The 23,419-nt window shown below is 41.4% G+C and overlaps 1 protein-coding gene across 1 annotated transcript in view; it reads left to right on the top strand.

The window, feature by feature from the left end:
• The window catches only part of LOC106607585 (ezrin), a 57,107-nt gene that overhangs the window by 6,505 nt on the left and 27,183 nt on the right, over positions 1-23,419 (top strand). Inside the window, exon 3 of the mRNA XM_014204663.3 lies at positions 8,757-8,840. Within this exon, the coding sequence (XP_014060138.3) occupies positions 8,757-8,840 (84 nt within the window). The remainder of the gene's footprint in view (positions 1-8,756; positions 8,841-23,419) is intronic.

Raw genomic sequence — 23,419 nt, 5'->3', positions numbered from 1 at the left:
GAGGTTCTCACCCAAGATTTGACGGTACATGGCCCCGTCCATCGTCCCTTTGATGCGGTGAAGTTGTCCTGTCCCTTTAGCAGAAAAACACCCCCAAAGCATAATGTTTCCACCTCAATGTTTGACGGTGGGGATGGTGTTCTTGGGGTCATAGGCAGCATTCCTCCTCCTCCAAACATGGTGAGTTGAGTTGATGTCAAAGAGCTCCATTTTGGTCTCATCTGACTACAACACTTTCACCCAGTTGTCCTCTGAGTCATTCAGATGTTCATTGTCAAACTTCAGACGGGCATGTATATGTGCTTTCTTGAGCAGGGGGATCTTGCGGGCGCTGCAGGGTTTCAGTCCTTCACGGCGTAGTGTGTTACCAATTATTTTCTTGGTGACTATGGTCCCAGCTGCCTTGAGATCATTGACAAGATCCTCCCGTGTAGTCCTGGGCTGATTCTTGCATGGACCCCCAGGCCGAGGGAGATTGACAGTTCTTTTGTGTTTCTTCCATTTGCGAATAATCGCACCAACTGTTGTCACTTTCACACCAAGCTGCTTGTCGATGGTCTTGTAGCCCATTCCAGCCTTGTGTAGGTCTACAATCTTGTCCCTGACATCCTTGGAGAGCTCTTTAGTCTTGGCCATGGTGGAGAGTTTGGAATCTGATTGATTGCTTCTGTGGACAGGTGTCTTTTATACAGGTAACAAACTGAGATTAGGAGCACTCCCTTTAAGAGTGTGCTCCTAATCTCAGCTCGTTACCTGTATAAAAGACACCTGGGAGCCAGAAATCTTTCTGATTGGAGAGGGGGTCAAATAAATGCAAATCAATTTATAACATGTTTGACATGTTTTTCTATTTTTTGTTGTTGTTGTTGTTCTGTCTTTCACTGTTCAAATAAACCTACCATTAAAATTATAGACTGATAATTTCTTTGTCAGTGGGTAAACATACAAAATCAGCAGGGGATCAAATACTTTTTTCGCTCACTGTGCGTGTGTGTAGTGGTTCCCACTCATTCCACTCTCTGTTAGTCTGGGCGTGTTATCTTAGGATTTCCATGGCCGAGCAGCCATGGAAACATCAGCTGGAGTGGTGTAAAGCTCACCGCCATTGGACTCTGGAAACGTGTTCTCTGGAGTGATGAATCACTCTTCATCAAATGTTATAGGTCACATACACTTGTTTAACAGATGTTATTGCGGGTGTAGCGAAATGCTTGTGTTTCTAGCTCCAACAGTGCGGTAAAATCTAACAATTTCACAACGGTACACACAAATCTAAAGGAATGGAATTAAGAATCTATAAATATTTTGACGAGCAATGTCGGAGCGGCATAGACTAAAATACAGTAGAATAGAATACAGTATAGACATATGAGATGAGTAATGTAAAATATGTAAACATTATTAAAGTGACCATCTGGCAGTCCGACGGACAAATCTGGGTTTGGCGGATGCCAGGAGAACGCTACCAGCCCCAATGGATAGTGCCAACTGTAAAGTTTGGTGGAGGAGGAATTATGGTCTGGGGCTGTTTTTCATGGTTTGGGCTAGGCCCCTTAGTTCCAGTGAAAGGAAATCTTAACTACAGCATAAATGACATTCTAGACGATTATGTGCTTCCAACTTTGTGGCAACAGCTTGGGGAAGGCCCTTTCCTGTTTCAGCATGACAATGCCCCTTTGCACAAAGCGAGGTCCATACAGAAATGGTTTGTCAAGATTGGTGTGGAAGAACTTGACTGGCCAGCACAAAGCCCTGACCTCACCCCATCGAACAGCTTTTGGGATGAATTGGAACACCGACTGCGAGCCAGGCCTAGTCACCCAACGTCAGTGCTCGACCTCACTGATGCTCTTGTGGCTGAATGGAAGCAAGTCCCCGCAGCAATTAAGGATGCACCAATATGACATTTTTTGTCCAATACCGATATCTGATATTTTCCTTGCCAAAAAAAAACGATACAGATTATTTTAAAATTTTCGCAGTCTTTTTTAAGCATTCTAGCACAGTTGAAACAAAGTGTAATATGTTCATTTGTTCAGTTAGGAACAGATTGTTTAATAACTTGTAAATTAGAAAAACTACACATCATGAATGTATTTTATCGCACAACAGATATTCATGACAAATATCTTAGCTGCCCTCATTACAAAGATGGTTAAGTTGTTGGTGGCTCTTCTTTACTATCCAAACTTAAATGATTTGAAAGAAATATTGGTTTTAACTAAAATGCAGTTAGTCATTTCAGCTTTAACTGTTTAAAAAAATGACACTCTAGGCTGTCATAAACTGCTATAAATGGCACATCTTAAACTTCAATTGTGCGTGACTAGTAAAATGAGAGCAACTTTTCAAACACCTGCTTTGTTTTACATTAAATGAAAATCTTGACCAATACCGGCCATGAATGACTGGCCTCTTCTGTTGTGGGTCCTCTTCTTTGGTGCGCACTGTCACTGTGTCTGTTTCCATCTTGTCCAGCTGTGCCTAACATTTCACGTAAACCCTTTCTTGTCTGCATCGAAGTAGCGATCCTTGTACCTAGCATCGAGCAGTAAAGAGGCTCAGAGAGAATGCCACCGAATCACTTGTTCACAGCGTCTAGTAGAGTACTTTTGCAAGTTTTAACCCCACGGTCTATGTCGGCACTTTTGTTTAGAAGGCGCTTCAATGCCATGACAGAGGGTATCACATCTGCTACAGAGGGTATCACATCTACTGCAGACACAGTTGAAGAGCTTATTTCTCGAGTCAGTTGTTCGAATGGAGCTAGGAGTGTTTTCATGTTTTCAATGAGTCCTCTGATTTGTACTGATTGTTGAAGGTAACTCAGTCAGCTGTGTACACGCCAAGCACTCGTTTTTGTTCCAGCAGGCTCTCTCCATCATGTAAAAAGTACTTTATCTGGTGGAAACGTCTTGCTTAAGTTTTCACACCAAGCTGCTCCTGTATTGCTCCTGTATGCTAGATGTGAGTGTTTAAAATGACCCACTATCTTCCTACCTGTTGCCACTGTGTCAGATATGCTGCGTTGGGTCAAAACACCTTAGTTCACAGCCAGTTGCAGCGTGTGTGCCATGCATGGCAAACTGGTGACTCCGCATTCTTCCAAAACCTTTTATCACGTTACGTGCATTATCACGTAGCACAGCGTGTACTTAGTTCGTGGGGATTTTCCAAGTTTCAAACATCTTCTCAAATGCCATTTTTAAATGGCAGCAGTGGTATGCGAACCAGTACATTCTTGAGCATGTAAAAGTTTTAGAACAACAACTCGTTCAAGGGTTTTTCTTTATTTTTACTATTTTCTACATTGTAGAATAAAGTGAAGACATCAAACTATGAAATAACACAATGTATGGAATCATGTAGTAATAAAGTGTTAAACAAACAAATCAAAATGTGTTTCAGATTCTTAAAGTAGCCACCCTTTGCCTTGATGGCAGCTTTGCACACTCTTGGCATTCTCTCAACCAGCTTCACCTGGAATACTTTTCCAACTGTCTTGAAGGAGTTCCCACATATGTTGTTGGCTGCTTTTCCTTCACTCTGCAGTCCAACTCATCCCAAATCATCTCAATTGTGTTGAGGTCTGGTGATATTGGAGGCCAGGTCATCTGATGCAGCACTCCATCACTCTCCTTCTTGGTCAAATAGCCCTTACACAGCCTGAAGAATCTCATGTTTTGATTTTAACACTTTTTTTTTTTGGTTACTACATGATTCCATATGTGTTATTTCATAGTTTTGATGTCTTCATTATTATTTTACAATGTAGAAATTAGTAAAAATAAAGAAAACCCCTTGTATGAGTAGATGTGTCCAAACTTGACTGATACTCTGTGTGTGTTTTATATTTATTTACATTTTAGTCATTTTAGTCATGGTCTTATCCAGAGCGACTTACAGTAGTGAGTGCATACATTGTCCTACTTTTTTTTTGTACTGGTCCCCCATGGGAATCGAATACAGAACCCTGGCGCTGCAATTGCCATGTTCTACCAACTGAGCTAAACGGTACCGGATTCCAGTCCATTTCCTCCACTTAGCTGATCCGGTGTCAGTTGAACTTTGTCGTCAGATGGAAGATTACTATCTGGCTCCTTTACACAGCTCATCTGGAGTCAGTTTGACTCTGTGCAGTCTGGGAGCTGGGGTCCATTAAAATTCATAGTGGTGCAGGAGAGGGACCACTGGTGAGGCCCAGCTGAAAAGGGATCTTTGTTTTGCTGTGTAAATGGAGTTTTCTTTTCCCTCTTTTTTTCCCTTGCTATTTTGGATGCTGTTTCCCATAGGAGCTCCTCCCCTCCAGGTTTGGTGGTGATAATATCAGTCCTGGGTTGTGTTCAATATGGGGAAAAGCATTTTGAAATGGAGTGAAATGAGTAGGTACTTACTAAATTTGTCTAATAACATGATAATTTTCTGTTGCAACACATTTTGCTAGTTTGCCCTACTGAACAACTCCTCTTGAACTTCTACCACTCCTATTGTTTGGACTCCTACATGCAGACGAGTCCAGTCACAACTGCAAAATGGGGCTGCCCACAACAATATGTAGATTAGGCTTTTCCGACGCAAAGAAAAATAAACAACCTTTCATGCGCTTTTCTCTTGTAGTCAATTCACGTTCACTTTGAATTGTTCTTTCTATGGAGTAATTGATTTGGCCATATCTACTGCCATAGTCAAGTCAGTTATTATGTATAGGCTCAGTATGTTGCCTGAGGCAGCTAGACATCATGGCAGTGAGTAAACAGTCCGGTCAGAGCCCAGGCCCCAGCCCAGAAGACATCCCGTTAGGCCGTTTCCAGTGGGCGTCATTGTTTGCTCACTTCAATTTCTCCAGACCAGCTGCTTGAGGAGGAAATGGTAGACTGCAGGCCATGAGGCGAGTAGAGTACTGCCGAGGCGAGCCTTACTCCCTCTACCCTTGGCCTGCAGCCATCCTCCCTTGCCGCCAGCTAACACACCAGTACCACCTTGAGCAGATCAACAGAAAGAGACCAGACCATCACCACCAGAACCAGAGGAGTGGAGGAAGGACCAAAGACACCAACCTACACCTGGAGTGAGCATCCCACAGAAGGGTGCCTCCATTGAACTCTGTCACGGGCTACCAGGTGTGTCTGCTTGCTCTGAGGCTGTCCATCCTCCCCCTGCAGGACCGGAGCAGACCAGTGACCAGACAACCCCCAAGACTCAAACCGGACAGTTTCTCCTCATCTCTTCATTGAAAGACTCAATCATGGATACTCTTACTGACAGTTGTGGCTGCTTCACGTGATATATTTTCTCTACCTTCTTGCCCTTTGTGCTGTTGTGTGTGCCCAATAATGTTTGTACAATGTTTTGTGCTGCTGTTGTGTTGCTACCATGCTGTGTTGTCATGTGTTGCTGCCATGCTACTTACTGTATGTTATCTTAGGTCTCTCTTTATTCAGTGTTGTGGTGTCTCTCTTGTTGTGGTGTGTTTTCTTATATATTTTGATTTTATTCTTAATTCCAGCCCCCGTCCCCGTAGGAGGCCCTTTTGGTAGGTCGTCATAGTAAATAATAATTTGTTCTTAACTGACTTGCCAAGTTAAATAAATAAGTAAAAAGAGCCTCAATGGCATTCACAATGGCCAGGAGATGACAGAATACCCCAAAGACTCTGCTAGCAGCAGTCTCCCTCATACCGGAGTCCACACACATCTCTATAGGGTTGTCAGTGCACACCAATAACCTGGGTAAATACTGTAGGCCTCGTTTTCTCAACTGAAACATTAGACCTAGAAGCGAAAGGTGTTGGACTAGGGTTTGTTAGTGAGCTTACAATGCTGATATTGTAATGAATATTATATATTGTAGCAGGAATTTAATCGTGATGAGAACTAACCTACATGGGATTAAAGTCTTTGAAAGACTACAAACTTGACGTCATGCCTGATTCATGGAAATCAGAGGGCGCTCTCATTGCGACATACAATATTTTAAAAAACCATTTACCTCAGTGGACCTCCTTAAGCAGGCAGTCATGCCAGGTTTTTTCCTGGTCAAAAATGGGTGTAAGTGGTGGGTGTGACAGGGGGCGTGGCAATGGGCTCGGTCAGCGCAGCTCTATTTAAACATATATTTTTTATCCTGCAATTCTACACATTTCTCCATGGAGCTGAGATGCATTTTAGCAATTTTAAAGCCAATTTCCTGCAATTCTACACATTCTGCCATGGAGCCGAGGAAAAATGTTGCAGTTTTAAAGCAATTTTTTATTTATTTTTTTTATTTATTTATTTTTAATTAAAAATAAAATTTAAAGTTTACATTTTTTTAAATTACGCATTTTGCCATGACTAATGTTGTTCTTTTGCTTAAACATATAACAAAATCAATACCGGTAAATTCATTGTTTTACAGACCGAAATAGCTCATGAAACATGTAACGTGTTGGTTACGTTTTATATTTTTGTTGCGTTTTATATTTTTGTGACTTAGGAGTCCATAAACATTCCTGCATGCTCACCTCATAAGGCAGGCCTAAAAAATAATGACTTACCATGTTCGTGCGGCATACAGTAGGTCAGTCTTATCAATTATTAAACGAAGAACGGAATGGCATACCTTTTCTCTCAAAACGGAAGTGAATGGATGGCTATTGTCCAATACAGGCTAAACTCCTGATTAGCTGGTCTGTGTTGAGGGGTTATGACACTGTTGCCTCTCCACCTATCGCTATCTCCGTTAGGGGTTCCCTTCTAAAATCAACCATGTTCCTTTTACTGTAACTAACTACAGCTGCTATGGCATCCCTCGGAGTCTGTTTCCTTTCTAGGTTTCTTTCGATGTTCCTGCCTTCTAGGGAATTTTTCCTAGCCACTGCTGTTACTCTTTCGGGTTTTAGGCTGGGTATCTGTAATGAACTTTGTGACAACTGCTGATGTAAAAGGGGCTTTATAAAATACATTTAATTGAATTTGACTATAGGCCTACATGTGCAGTAGGGTTTTCACAACCATACACCAGTTTACCACACTTGGTTAGTGTGAAACGCCTCGTGATTTTCACACTCAGTTCCCTCTGATCAGTCTTTCTGTCTATTACGAGGCATAGACCTTTATTTATTTTATTTTATTTAACTAGGCAAATAAACATGGTCTGTTTAGTCTGTACATATCATCCCCGTTGAAGTACAGTACATTTATTTTTTTGTACATTTACTCTACAGCTGCTCATTCATTGTTACTTCCTAAAGCGTTTGAACAGCTACAGTTGAAGTCGGGAGTTTACATACACTTAGGTTGGAGTCATTAAAACTCGTTTTTCAACCACTCCACAAATTTCTTGTTAACAAACAACAGATTTGGCAAGTCGGTTAGGACATCTACTATGTGCATGACACAAGTCATTTTTCCAACAATTGTTTACAGACAAATTATTTCACTTATAATTCACTGTATCACAATTCCTGTGCCTTTAATCAACTTGGAAAATTACAGAAAATGATGTCGTGACTTTAGAAGCTTCTGATAGGCTAATTGACAACATTTGAGTCAATTGGAGGTGTACCTGTGGATGTATTTCAAGGCCTACCTTCAAACTCAGTGCCTCTTTGCTTGACATCATTGGAAAATAAAAAGAAATGAGCCAAGACCTTGTTGTTGTTGACCTAGACAAGTCTGGTTCATCCTTGAGCACAAATTCCAAATGCCTGAAGGTACCACGTTCATCTGTACAAACAATAGTGCGCAAGTATAAACAGCATGGGACCATGCAGCCGTCATACCGCTCAGGAAGGAGACGTGTTCTGTCTCCTAGAGATGAACGTACTTTGGTGCGAAAAGTGCAAATCAATCACAGAACAACAGCAAAGGACCTTGTGAAGATGCTGGAGTAAACGGCTACAAAAGTATCTATATCCACAGTAAAAAGAGTCCTATATCGACCTAACCTGAAAGGCCGTTCAGCAAGGAAGAAGCCACTGCTCCAAAACCGCCATAAAAAAGCCAGATTACGGTTTGCAACTGCACATGGAGACAAAGATTGTACTTTTTGGAGAAATGTCCTCTGGTCTGATGAAACAGAACTGTTTGGCCATAATGACCATCGTTATGTTTGGAGGAAATTGGGGGAGGCTTGCAAGCTGAAGAACACCATCTCAACTGTGAAGCACAGGGGTGGCAGCATCATGTTGTGGGGGTGCTTTGCTGCAGGAGGGACTGGCGCACTTCACAAAATGGATGCAGTCATGAGGAAGGAAAATTATGTGGATATATTGAAGCAACAGAACATTTGTGGGCAGAACTGAAAAAGCGTGTGCGAGCAAGGAGGCTTACAGACCTGACTCAGTTACACCAGCTCTGTCAGGAGGAATGGGCCAAAATTCACCCAACTTATTGTGGGAAGCTTGTGGAAGGCTACCCAAAACGTTTGACCCAAGATTAACAATTTAATTGCAATGCTACTAAATACTAATTGAGTATATGTATGTAAACTTCTAACCCACTGAGAATGTGATGAAATAAATAAAAGCTGAATAAAATAATTCCCTCTACTATTATTCAGACATTTCACATTCTTAAAATAAAGTGATCCTAACTGACCTAGAACAGGGCATTTTTCCTTGGGTTAAATGTCAGGAATTGGGAAAAACTGAGTTGAAATGTATTTGGCTAAGGTGTATGTAAACTTCCAACTTCAACTGTATCTCTCTTTTACTAAATAGTAAATACTAATGTTTTTGTTACTAATGTCTTTCTGTCATGTCTCTCTCTCCTCAGGTCAATGTTCGCGTCACCACCATGGACGCTGAGCTGGAGTTTGCCGTTCAGCCCAGCACCACTGGCAAACAGCTCTTTGACCAGGTCAGGGTTAACAGTACACTAATGACTGTCATATTAACACAGATGTAGGCTCTTAACTTGAGCCAGTTTGCTACAGCAGGAAAATAACCTTGCAGAAATGTGGATTATAATTAATTAACTTTTTTTTTAGGGGTCGATCATTTTCTTAAGGTAAAATCAAGTCTGAAACGTCAAAGTGGAATATACATACTACATGTTTTAACCTCTATGGGCTAGGTGGGAATCTGCGTTTACTTACTCAACAGCCAGTTGAATCCTGTGGCGCGTTATTCAAATCCTTAGATATGCTATTACTTCAATTTTTTTTTTAAATGACTATTTTACACCATTTTAAAGATAAGACTCTCGTTAATCTAACCACACTGTCCGATTTCAAAAAGGCTTTACAACGAAAGCAAAACATTAGATTATGTCAGCAGAGTACCGAGCCAGAAATAATCAGACACCCATTTTTCAAGCTAGCATATAATGTCACATAAACCCAAACCACAGCTAAATGTAGCACTAACCTTTGATCTTCATCAGATGACAACCCTAGGACATTATGTTATACAATACATGCATGTTTTGTTCAATCAAGTTCATATTTATATCAAAAACCAGCTTTTTACATTAGCATGTGACTAGCATGTGACTAGCATTCCCACCGAACACTGCCGGTGAATTTACTAAATTACTCACGATAAACGTTCACAAAAAGCATAACAATTATTTTAAGAATTATAGATACAGAACTCCTCTATGCACTCGATATGTCCGATTTTTAAAATAGCTTTTCGGTGAAAGCACATTTTGCAATATTCTCAGTAGATAGCCCGGCATCACAGGGCTAGCTATTTAGACGCCCGGCAGGTTTAGCACTCATCAAAGTCAGATTTACTATAAGAAAAATGTTCTTACCTTTGTTGTCTTCGTCAGAATGCACTCCCAGGACTTCTACTTCAATAACAAATGTTGGTTTGGTCCAAAATAATCCATCGTTATATCCAAACAGCGGCGTTTTGTTCGTGCGTTCTAGACACTATCCTAAAGGCTAAATAAGGGTGACGAGCATGGCGCAATTCGTGACAAAAGAATTCTAAATATTCCATTACCGTACTTCGAAGCATGTCAACCGCTGTTTAAAATCAATTTTTATGCCATTTTTCTCATAAAAAAGCGAAAATATTCCGACCGGGAATCTGCGTTTAGATAAACAGACAAAGGAAAACAAAGCATTCGGTCGAAGCGGGCACGCGCCTAAGCCCATAGTACTCTGAGTGGCCACTTGCCAAAAGCGATAAAGTGTTTCAGCCAGAGCCTGCCTCGATATCGTTCAACGTTTTCCCGGGCTCTGAGACCCTATGGAAGACGTAGGAAGTGTCACGTTATTGCACAGATCCTGAGTCTTCAATAAAAAGAGCCAAGATGAAACACTACTTCTCAGACAGGCCACTTCCTGCTTGAAATCTTCTCAGGTTTTGGCCTGCCATAGGAGTTCTGTTATACTCAGACACCATTCAAACAGTTTTAGAAACTTTGGAGTGTTTTCTATCCAAAGCCAATAATTATATGCATATTCTAGTTACTGGGCAGGAGTAGTAACCAGATTAAATCGGGTACGTTTTTTATCCAGCCGTGTCAATACTGCCCCCTATCCCCAACAGGTTAAATGTCCTGCAGGAAAGTTCTCCTGGAACAGGGTAATCAAATTAAGATCCTACATCTGTTGCCATATGTTTGGTATTGTTATCAGTAGTAACAAAACCCGTACCAACACCACAAGTATGTATAACAGGTTTTTACTTTTGCAATAATTCTCCATTACAGTAATAAGACAATCCATTTAGTGTGTGTTTGTTTGTGTGTGTGTGTGTGTGTGTGTGTGTGTTGGTCCTGCTCCAGTGACCCACCCTGAACCCTACTCCCCCACCTCTGTCTTCATACCTTCAGGCATGTCCTGTCCCCACACACACTCATTAATATATTATCTCAAGGAAGGTTTCAAGAGATTTTAACTGGAACTGTTCTTATCAGACCTTCCCTTCTCTCCTGGAGCTATGACGACCAGGAATGGTGCTGTGCTAAGAGCCAAGAGTTTACTGAAACTGATTAACGGTAGTGTGAGAAAATGGAGTATGATGAAAGTCTTTATTTTGATCAGATTACAATATATCTGACAATATGATTGCCAAATTGACAATATTTATGAAAGTGAATCTTCCCAAACATTGTCCTTCCCACGGAACCCAGAAATATACTGTATCTGTTTGAGTCAGTTCCTGACATCAAAGTCCGTTGACTTTGTACAGCATGTTTTCTGTACAACTTTTGAGTACAGCGTGTTTGTACGGTAAGTTCAGAGGGACAATAGGATAATGATGTATTGTTATCAGATTACTGAGTACTGTGCCTTTAGAAAGTATTCATAACCCTTGACTTATTCCATGTGTGACTCACCACCTGGATTTGGTCTTATGTAGCAAAATTTGAAATTGGTTTTTTTACATTGGTAGAAAGTAGAGACTCAGAGCTACAAAAGGGTATATCATACACGGCATTTTTGAGGAACAATGGGAAAGTAATTCTGCTTTGAAAGTTGATACACTTGTGACCTCACTTTTGAGAAAAGGGCCTTTGAATGTTTTGGTACTTACTGGAGAGCTCTCCTTTGTCTACACCCATTCAGCATTGTTCACACCCTCTTAAGCCAGCCCCAACCAATTCTTTAAGGATTCACATGTGAGGTCGTGTGCTTTACAGTGAATAGTGTAGTAAAGATTAAGACTAAAAGTGGTGGTAGCCTACAATAAGGAAAAATTCCAGGTAAACATAGTGTCCAGATGTAAAGATTCCTTAATAGAAAATTACTGAAGTAAAAGTAAGTCACCCAGTAAAAATACTACTTGAGTAAAAGTATTTGGTTTTAAAAATACTTAAGTATCAAAGTAAATAGAATTGCTAAAATGTACTTAAGTATCAAAAGTAAAAGTATAAATCATTTCAAATTCCTTAGACCAGACAGCCCAATTGTATTATTTTTTTTAAAATTTTTTTTATGGATAGCAAGGGACACACTCCAACACAGACATAATTTACAAAAAAAGCATTTGTATTTAGTGAGTCTGTGTGGTGTATGTAACAAAATAATGTTACGACCACACATCAAAATTCATTTTATATATCAATATTTTGCTAAGTGGATGGGTCTCTTCAGAAGGTGTAAACTGTACCGCCTATGCTTACTTGCATAGCAGTAATATCAGAAATAGTGTTAATATAAATAAAATATACAGTATGTACATGAACAATATCAGTAACGATAGTGATATGAGGTAGTTGTATGCATACAATCAGGGGTAAAGTGGCTGAGCAGCAGGATAAAAAAAATAATAGTAGCAGCAACGTATGGTGTGTGTATTAGGAGAGAGTCATTTGAATAGAGGGACTGCAGATAGTGCTGATGACTGGTCCGTCCAAACCACGCATGAACAAGGGAATCTATTTTCGGAGAGCCTGTTTCTGTCCTGCCCTTGACTTTGGTGCGGGCATGTGATGTCCATAGCCTTTTCGTCCCTGACCTCCCTGATCTTCTCAAAAAGATACGTTTGTCTAGATGTGTCCAGTCCAGGTGGCGCTTGTACAGGCAGACCATCTATGGGAGTAAGGATGTCAGCATTGCGCAGCAGCTGAAACGTGGTCCCGACTGAGTCGGAACGCTCCTTGGCAACAACACCAGGCTCCAGAGCATCGACGCTGTAAAACAGGAAATAACAAAAATGTTGAAGACATTACAACCTTGCACAACATCAATTCACCTCCCAAGTTTAAAAGAAGAATAACCACATACAATGCAATGAAAATGTATGAAAATGTATTCGCCTGAAGTGCTGGTAATGCTTGATCTGAAGCAGCGTCCTGAAGTACGGAGTCAGGTGTTGTTGCCAGCCATAGCTTTCCATCAGCACCGTACCATTCTCCAGTCCAACCAGCTGTGGAATGTTGACCCCTGTCACAGAGCTGTCCTTCACAATACCAGCAATCTCCAAGCAAGCCACACTTGCGAGGAGTTAAAAAGTAGATGGGACTTGGCTGCATAGGTTCAGAAGGATAGTGCACCTGCAAACAAAGTAACATTAAGATAAATTACAACTAATTGTCTCAACCCTGTCAATCTGTCTTTACACCGCTCGGTGAAATGTATTTGTTGCCTCCATTCATATACAGTGAGGGGAAAAAAGTATTTGATCCCCTGCTGATTTTGTACGTTTGCCCACTGACAAAGAATGATGATCAGTCTAATTTTAATGGTAGGTTTATTTTAACAGTGAGAGACAGAATAACAACAAAAAAATCCAGAAAAACGCATGTCAAAAATGTTATAAATTGATTTGCATTTTAATGAGGGAAATAAGTATTTGACCCCTCTGCAAAACATGACTTAGTACTTGGTGGCAAAACCCTTGTTGGCAATCACAGAGGTCAGACGTTTCTTGTCGTTGTCCACCAGGTTTGCACACATCTCAGGAGGGATTTTGTCCCACTCCTCTTTGCAGATCTTCTCCAAGTCATTAAGGTTTCGAGGCTGATGTTTGGCAACTCGAACCTTCAGCTCCCTCCACAGATTTTCTATGGGATTAAGGTCTGGAGACTGGCTAGACCACTCCAGGACCTTAATGTGCTTCTTCTTGAGCCACTCCTTTGTTGCCTTGGCCGTGTGTTTTGGGTCATTGTCATGCTGGAATACCCAGCCACGACCCATTTTCAATGCCCTGGCTGAGGGAAGGAGGTTCTCACCCAAGATTTGACGGTACATGGCCCCGTCCATCGTCCCTTTGATGCGGTGAAGTTGTCCTGTTCCCTTAGCAGAAAAACACCCCCAAAGCATAATGTTTCCACCTCCATGTTTGATGGTGAGGATGGTGTTCTTGGGGTCATAGGCAGCATTCCTCCTCCTCCAAATACGGCGAGTTGAGTTGATGCCAAGGAGCTCCATTTTGGTCTCATCTGACCACAACACTTTTACCCAGTTGTCCTCTGAATCATTCAGATAATCATTGGCAAACTTCAGACGGGCATGTATATGTGCTTTCTTGAGCAGAGGGACCTTGCGGGCGATGCAGGATTTCAGTCCTTCACGGCGTAGTGTGTAACCAATTGTTTTCTTGGTGACTATGGTCCCAGCTGCCTTGAGATCATTGACAAGATCCTCCCGTGTATTTCTGGGCTGATTCCTCACCGTTCTCATGATCATTGCAACTCCACGATGTGAGATCTTGCGTAGAGCCCCAGGCCGAGGGATATTGACAGTTCTTTTGTGTTTCTTCCATTTGCGATTAATCGCACCAACTGTTGTCACCTTCACACCAAGCTGCTTGGCGATGGTCTTGTAGCCCATTCCAGCCTTGTGTAGGTCTACAATCTTGTCCCTGACATCCTTGGAGAGCTCTTTAGTCTTGGCCATGGTGGAGAGTTTGGAATCTGATTGATTGCTTCTGTGGACAGGTGTCTTTTATACAGGTAACAAACTGAGATTAGGAGCACTCCCTTTAAGAGTGTGCTCCTAATCTCAGCTCGTTACCTGTATAAAAGACACCTGGGAGCCAGAAATCTTTCTGATTGGAGAGGGGGTCAAATACTTATTTCCCTCATTAAAATGCAAATCATTTTATAACATGTTTGACATGTTTTTTCTATATTTTTGTTGTTGTTGTTCTGTCTCTCACTGTTCAAATAAACCTACCATTAAAATTATAGAGTGATCATTTCTTTGTCAGTGGACAAACGTACAAAATCAGAAGAGGATCAAATACTTTTTTCCCATCACTGTATATATCTCTTTCTCTCTCTCGGTCAAATGTTTTAGAACACCTACTTGTTCAAGGGTTATTCTTTATTTTTACCATTTTCTACGTTGTAGAATAATAGTGAAGACATCAAAACTATGAAAAAGTATATGGAATTATGTTGTAACCAAAAAAGTGTTAAACATATCAAAATATATTTGAGATTCTTCAACTAGTCACCCTTTCCTTGATGACAGCTTGGCATTCTCTCAACCAGCTTCATTAGGTAGTCACCTGTAATGCATTTCAATTAGCAGGTGTGCCTTCTTAAAAGTTAATGTGTGGAATGTCTTTTCTTAATGCGTTTAAGCCAGTCAGTTGTGTTGTGACATGGGTGGGATGGCGTATCGCTACAGAATGCTGTGGTAGCCATGCTGGTTAAGTATACACCCTTGGGGGTGTATACAGAAGATAGCCCTATTTGGTAAAAGACCAAGTCCATATTATGGCAAGAACAGCTCAAAGAGAAACGACAGGCCATCATTACTTTAAGACATGAAGGTCAGTCAATACGAACAGTTCAAGAACTTTGAAATGTTCTTCAAGTGCAGTCACAAAACTATCAAGTGCTATGATGAAAAAGGCTCTCATGAGGACCGCCACAGGAATGGAAGACCCAGAGTTACCTCTGCAGAGGATACGTTCATTAGAGTTACCAGCCTCCAGAAATTGCAGCCAAGTAGATGCTTCAGAGTTCAAGTAACAGACACATCTTAACATCAACTGTTCAGAGGAGACTGTGAATCAGGCCTTCATGGTCGAATTGCTGCAAAGAAGCCACTACTAAAGGACACCAATAAGAAGAAGAGACTTGCTTGGGCCAAGAAACACGAGCAATGGAAATTAGACCAGTGGAAATTTGTAATTTGGTCTAGAGTCCAAATTGGAGATTTTTGGTTCCAACCGCCGTGTCTTTGTGAGAAGCTGTGTGGATGAACGGATGATCTCTGCATCTGTATTTCCCCACCGTAAAGCATGGAGGTGGTGTTAGTGTCACCAGCAAAGAACCCCCACACCATCTGTGATTTATTTAGAATTCAAGGCACACTTAACCAGCATGGCTACCACAGCATTCTGTAGCGATACGCCATCCCATCTGTTTTGGGCATAGTGCGACTATCATTTGTTTTTCAACAGGACAATGACCCAACACATCCTCAGGCTATGTAAGGGCTATTTGACCAAGAAGGAGAGTTATGAAGTGCTGCATCAGATGACCTGGCCTCCACATTCCCCCGACGAGATGGTTTGGGGTGAGTTGGACCGCAGAGTGAAGGAAAAGCAGCCAACAAGTGCTCAACATATGTGGGAACTCCTTAAAGACTGTTGGAAAAGCATTCCAGGTGAAGCTGGTTGAGAGAATGCCAAGGGTGTGCAAAGATGTCATCAAGGCAAAGGGTGGCTACTTTAAGAATCTCAAATATATTTTGATTTGTTTAACACTTTTTTTCATCACTACTATGTCCTTAATCAGTATAAAGGAGGAAATGTTGCTTACGCGTTGAGCAAAATCAAAAGCTGTAATCTATCCTGATGTCTTTGCTTGCTGGTTCAGTGGGGGCCCACAGAGAACTGCAGGTCTTGACAGGTGGTCTTGCAGTCAGCAACTATCTTCTGGTAGACAGACCGCTCACTCTGAACAAGCAGGAGATGCTGCTCTTGCTTCTTCAACTTGGCTGACCTAACAGCTTTTGGCAGATCTGAAGAGCCGATAGCACTTGTCTGTCCTCGGCTTGAGATCTGGGGCAGACAGCCCGACTACACGTACCTCTGGAAAACTCAGAAAAAATGTGAGATCAATAAAAGTAGTGCCAATCATGTTGGAGGTCAATTAAATAGTAAAATGTTTATGCTTTACATACCAAGTGTTGTCATCGATTCCTTGTAGATATGCCACACTGCTGCTTTTGTCACACGGGATGGCAGCAGCTTTCCACCAAAGGTGTTTGTCTTGGGTGGTGTCCTGGTAATACTATTGCATTATCCTCTGTGTAGTTGAGGTTCACCACTAGCTGCAAGTCCTCATGCTTCAGGTGTAACCTGTGCTTGCTTGGGCCAGCTCTCTTTTAGATGGGAGTCATTAGACCATTCTCCTTGCATGACTGGTAGAGGAGAGTCAGGCGTGTTCTACTGATGCTGAAAGACAAATTCCAGATACTAACGTTACACAAAAAGACACCCCCTTCATACATTAACTTAATGTTAGCTAGCAAGCCAGCCATCTAACCACAGCTAACGTTATCTAGCTAACAGCAAGCTTTAACTTGATCTTTTGTTTAGACATGTAACGTTAGCTAGCCAGCCATCGAACTCCAGCTGGGTAGCTAACAGCAAGCTTCAGCAATACAAACCGATTGCCATGGCTAGCTAAAGTTAACCAAAATAGGTTCAATGTTAGATTCTTACCCGTATACATGGATGAAAGCTTCACGGCAGACTGCAACCCCTTTTATTAAATAAGACGTCCTGTGTCTTTTCCCTTTAGTTTGAACAGCTTGTTTGGCCCATCGTGTCAAGTCACCCTGGCTCACACTGACCGTGTGCAATGCCATAAGAATCATAAGATCTTTCTCCCTCTGTCAACGATGCGATGGGGGTTGCCCTCAGTCAACTTCTTCTGTGACAACAACACTGTTGATTGTCACCTTTTCTTCTCCATCACTGTCATCAGAAGACTCTACAATGTCTTTTTCAATAAATGTTTTTACCTAAATCAGGGATTTCCTCATCGTCTGATTCATTTTCAGAGTCCGAGAGAGTCAGCATGGCACGATCGTCCTCCAGAAAGTAGTCCATCACAACTTTTTCCCACTGGCCTTTGTCGATAGCGTCTGATAAATTCAGGGCAGCAAGGTTCAGGGAGAGCAGTAGCAACACATTTGCAGTTCTCCATGGCTAACGTTATATCTTTAGAAAAAAATACAGTAGAAAGGATTATCTTCGCATTACGAGCAGCTCATTTTATAGACACAAGGTGTTACATCTCAGACCAATCCAAACTCATCTCTCGGAATATCCAGCCCACTCATTATCTCAGCCAATCATGGTTGCTGTCCAACTAGGCTCGTAATTTTAAATGTACTATTCGTATTGACAGATGGCATACAAGTTTGATATTAAGGCACATGAAAGTTCACATGTTCGAGAATGCATTTTGATAAACACTTTTTTTACGTTTAAATGGCTCTCCTGTGAAGTCGTGACTTGCGACATATGCCTAGTTTCCTGAATCGGCTCACATTTTGTTGTTACAGCCTGAATTCAAAATGGATTCAATAAAAACAAATCTGACCCATCTACACACAATATCCCATAATAACAAAGTGAAAACATGTTTTTAGAAAGTTTAGCAAATCTATTAAATGAAATGCAGAAATATATAATTTACATTAGTATTCACATCCTTGAGTCAATACTTTGTAGATGCACCTTTGGCAATTATTACAGCTGTGAGTCTTTCTGGGTAAGTCTCTAAGAGCTTTCCACACTTGGATTGTGAAACATTTGCCCATTATTATATTCAAAATTCTTTAAGCTCTGTCAAATTGGTTGTTGATCATTGCTAGACAACCATTTTCAGGTGTTGCCATATTTCAAGTAGATTGAAGTCAAAACTGTAACTCGGCTGCTTAGGAACAATAATTTTCTTCTTGGTAAGCAACTCCAGTGTAGATTTGGCTTTGTGTTTTAGGTTATTGTCCTGTTGAAAGGTGAATTCATTCCCCAGTGTCTGGTGGAAAGCAGACTGAACCAGGTTTTCCTGTAAAATTTTGCCTATGCTTGGCTCAGTTTCTTTTTTTTATCTTGAAAAACTCCCCAGTCCTTAATGATTACAAGCATACCCATAACATGATGCAACCACCACTGTGCTTGAAAATATGGAGAGTGGTACTCAATGTGTTGTATTGGATTTGCCCCAAAGATAACGCTTTGTATTCAGGAAATAAAGTTAATTGCTTTGCCACATTTTTTGCGGTATTACTTTAGTGCCATGCAAACAGGATGCATGTTTTGGAATATTTGTATTCTGCACAGGCTTCCTTCTTTCCACTCTTGTCAATTACTGTAATTTCTGGACTATTAAGCACACCTCAATATAAGCCGCACTCACTGAATTAAAAAAAGAAATATATTTTGAATATAAATAATCCGCACATGTCTATAAGCCGCAGGTGCCTACCGGTACATTGAAACAAATGAACTTTACACAGGCTTTAACGAAACACGGCTTGTAACAAAAATAAATAGGCTTTAACGAAACACGGCTTGTAACAAAAAAATTATAATTAGCAGTAAGCTTAAGTTGTCTTTTTGCACTGAGTCAATTCCTCACGCTGCTGTTTCCGTCTTATCATCGACTCATTAAGACCAAGCTCCCGTGCAGCAGCTCTATTTCCTTTTCTAACAGCCAGATCAATCGCCTTCAACTTGAAAGCTGCATCATATGCATTTCTCCGTGTCTTTGCCATGATGAGGGTGACAAAATGACTACCGTAATCAGAATGATGGGACGTTTGAGAGTGCTCGATTTAATCTAAACAGTAAACAAAAAAGTTGTTTGACCATAACCCGTTCGGCAATTTCATTGGTCTAATGAAAGCTTCAGGCCGCCAAAAAACTGAGCACGTCACAGAATGTGTTTTTTTGGAAGACATTTTTTTTTGGAAAGCGGGAAAAATCCATATATTAGCCGTGTCATTGTTTAAGCCGCGAGGTTCAAAGCCTAGGAAAAAAGTTGCAGGCTTATAGTCCGGAATTTACGGGAAGTTAGTATTGAGGAGTAACTACAACAATGTAGTCATTTAAAAATCATGTTAAACATTAAACACTATTATGTCACTCTGGGTGAGTCCATACAACTTATTATGTGACTTGTTAAGCACATTTTTACTCCTGAACTTATTTAGGCTTGCCATAACAAAGGGGTTAAGTAATTGACTCAAGACATTTTAAATTCTTAATTTGTACACATTTTGAAAAACATGATTGCGCTTTAACATTATGGGGGGTATTTTGTGTGTGTGTGTGTGTGTGTGTAGACCAGTGATGACAAATCAAGGGGTGTGAAGACTTTCTGAAGGCACTGTACATTGACAAGATCTTGTAGTATGTTGCTGGAACCCCTTATTGGTCCATCAGTGTACTATTACTGTATGTTCTTATATAGTGGTTGAGTCCCATGGTGTCACATTCTGTAGCTACAGCGTGGGCTGGATTCCAAAGGCACCATGGGATGTAGCAAGCCTCTAGTCCACCACGCAACGGGGAGAGGAAAGGCATTGTCTTGGCTTGCCATAGCCACTTCCTGAATAACTTGTTTGTCGGTTGTGTGTACGTGTGCGGAAACATGACCTTCAGGCCCTCTGCAGTGATATTAGCACTAGATTCCGATGTCATTCAGGATTGTCAGCATTAGATTCAGACGTTCCACTTTAGTGTCACTAAGAATTCCTTTGTCTTGGCAATTTTCCATCTGATAACCACAGGTGAAATCCACTGACGACTACTTCCTCTAGTTAGCAGTGTGTTTGTCAGAAGCCTGTGATCTAACTGGATTAGAAACCTGGCCTGGACTGGTGAAGTCGGTAGCAGAAATACCCTGCAGACACAGACCCACAGACTGACAGATAGGCGCACACAGTCAGACAGACTGGCGGTTGGTTAAGTGGAAATGCTGAGTAATACCAGTGGTGAGCTCATCCCTGGGGTGTTCCCCTGTTAAAGTGGACTGGCGTGGGGCCCTCTCTGTGGTGGGCCCTGATCATAGCCTCGCTGCCTTAGCGACGTGCAGCCCTAACGGGACGAATTGCTGCTGGCCCGCCACTCTTCAACTCATACCCACTTTGATTTCCCATAGAACTACTCAAATGCTTTTTCCTTTTAGTTTTTCTTAGGATACTTTACAAATGGAACCATATTGTGGGCCCTGGTCAAAAGTAGTGCACTGAAAACATTTACAATGTAGTCATTTTTTTACCTTGGCAAGTCAGTTAAGAACAAATTCTTATTTTCACTGATGGCCTAGGGATAGTGGGTTAACTGCCTTGTTCAGGAGCAGAACGACAGATTTGAACCTTGTGAGCTCGGGGATTCGAACTTGCAACTTTTCTGTTACTAGTCTAACGCTCTAACCACTAGGCTACGCTGCTGCCCCATAGCAGACTCTCAACCCTAATTGCTCCTGTAAGTCACTTTGGATGAGTGCCTTGCTCAAGCACATAATAGGAAATGGGGTGGGATTTGGAAAACAACCTTTGATACTGTGTATGTGTACATTCGGGACAGGCCACCTAAATAGAGGAAGGGGTAGTTCAATAGGTGGCCCACTCATGCAGTAATAACACAATACCAGAAAACGGGCTAGTCTTCAAACAGGATTTTAGTTGGTTTCTCTGTCTCCACTCACAATGCGTGTGGTCTGGATAAATAGCTATACATTAGCCATTTATCCTTTGGCCACTCTCTCTCTCTTACTGCCCATGTCTGAGTGTGCCCCTTGCCCTGAGTAATCTGGAACAATTAGTTGGAACTTTACGTTTTTCAGCGGATGCAGTGAGTAATGCCGTTTCGGAGTGGTTGCATTCCTCTCTCTCTTTCATCACAGGGCTTGGGCCCTCATAAACACTTGGAAGACTGACTGCAGTGAGAAGGCCAGGCGTGGCGGCATTTACAGCCCTGTGTCACTGTTACGACTGCACGTGATTCAGAGTACGGTATTCTTCAGTTATCCAGAGCTAGTTCTCAATCGTTTTTGTATCCTCCAGTTTTATATACATCCTTTAGATAATACTGCACATTTGATTGATGATCTGCACCCCAAAGCTAAAAAATGAGAGATTGTTTAGACGTCCTCCTGCGTGAAATAATTTTAGGATCTATTCTAGGACCCAGATAACCTAGGTTTTTTTGTGTTAGGTGAGAACAGCTCACAGGTAATCTACAGTTTGAGCTTACTTGACTCAACTGCAAATGTTTGTTTTAGACATGTTCAATGATTGGCTGATTTGAAGTGGCCTGGCAGTGAGTGGCACATTTAGTTTGTAACTCTTTGGTGCGGCCTCTACTCAAAACAAAAGCCTTTTAACTCTTGGAATGTTGATTAGTTCATTCCAGTACTCACAGTGGGGATTAGCCCTTTCTCTTAAATACTGGTATCGTCTTCGATCAGAAATACTCTTATTTGATTAAATGCTGTTTCACCCATTCGTAGAGGGACATTTTTTGGCCTCAAAGGCCTCTCGTTGTACCAGAACTCCTGTAGCTTATCCCCCCTGGGAAAAGGAATCCTTCATTTAGAATCCCCCCCCCCCCCCTTCCCCCTTTGTGTGGTTCCTGGATGCAGAAACACCATGAAAGGGCCTGTTTGTGTCCTGAAACCCTCAGGACTTTCATTCCAGGTTAGACAACACTGTCATAAACGCTCTCTCGTTTCAGGCCCGACCACTCAGTGCTCGTTGTTGTAATGCAACCCCGTCAGGTTACCCGGACCCGTATTAGGTGGTGGCTAAGTAAGTGCGGGGGCGCTTTATTTAATTTTAACCTTGGCCACTGCTTATTGGATAGGAATGGGCTTGGCATGAGTGCCTGCTGTGTGTGTTGACTGAAACTGCTTCACCCAGGCAGCTAAGCACCTGATGATTGGGTGGGGAATTTGGCAGTAGCACAAGCAGAACAGGGCCTGGCGACTGGTGAGAGTTTCTCATCCTAAATGCACGGGCTATAGACTCTATAACCCATATAGAACAGGTAAGGTTTCCCAAACACCGATTACTCCTAGCCGCAAATTCAGAATCATTCTCAATTGGAGGCACTTTTTAGTCCAGGGGTAGGCTTATTTCGTGTCCAGGAAACCTACCCATAGGTTTTGTCAGAATTGTGCACCATAGTCCATATAGAGGGTATCATAAGTATTCACCACCCTTGGATTTCTTAAAATGGTATTGTGTTACAAAGTGGGATTGAAATATATTTGTCTTTTTTGTAAACAATTTCCACAACGCTGTCAGTTGAATAATTTTGTTTTTGTTTTGATGAATGAAAAATAAAACACTAATATATTCACCCCTCTAAGTCAATGCATGTTACAAACACCTTTGTCAGCGGTTACAGCTGTGAGTCTTCTTGGGTAAGTCTCTAAGAGCTGAATACTTATTGACTCGACATTTCAGCTTTTCATTTTTTATTAATTAGAAAAAATTGTGACAATCATAATTCCACTTTGAGATTATGGAGTATTGTGTGTAGGCCAGTGACAAATCTCAATGTAATCCGTTTTTAAATTCAGGCTGTATGCAAAATGTGGAAGAAGTCAAGTGGTGTGAATACTTTCTGAAGGCACTGTATGACTCCTCAGTAATAAAACAATCCAGACGTATTGTTTAAGACCATTCCTTCTGATTGTCCCCGTGTGTGGAGGTTTATAGACCTGTTTGACACAAAAAAGAGAACATACGAAGCTCATAGAAGGAACTCTGAATGACGTGTCAGGAAACCGTGATAGAAAAGTTAAGATCACACACTATCTACTGTAGCTCTCACCTTTCTTGTCAGAAATCGCCCACTTACTGTATTTTCTGATTTTATTGGAACAACTGAATATATATGATGTTGTGGCTAGCTACTCGCTGCCTTCATTCAGCGTGGATTTCATCTGCACTGACTAACTGCTTTTTCCATTACATCTCCTGTAGAGCGGGAGCCTGGTCCCAGATCTGTTTGTGCTGTCTTTCCACCAACTCTTGCAAGACGGCACAA

Source organism: Salmo salar, chromosome 06 (genome assembly GCF_965601325.2).
Source record: "Salmo salar chromosome 06, fSalSal1, whole genome shotgun sequence".
Lineage (NCBI taxonomy): Eukaryota > Metazoa > Chordata > Actinopteri > Salmoniformes > Salmonidae > Salmo > Salmo salar.
This window is presented reverse-complemented; position numbering and strand designations above follow the sequence as displayed.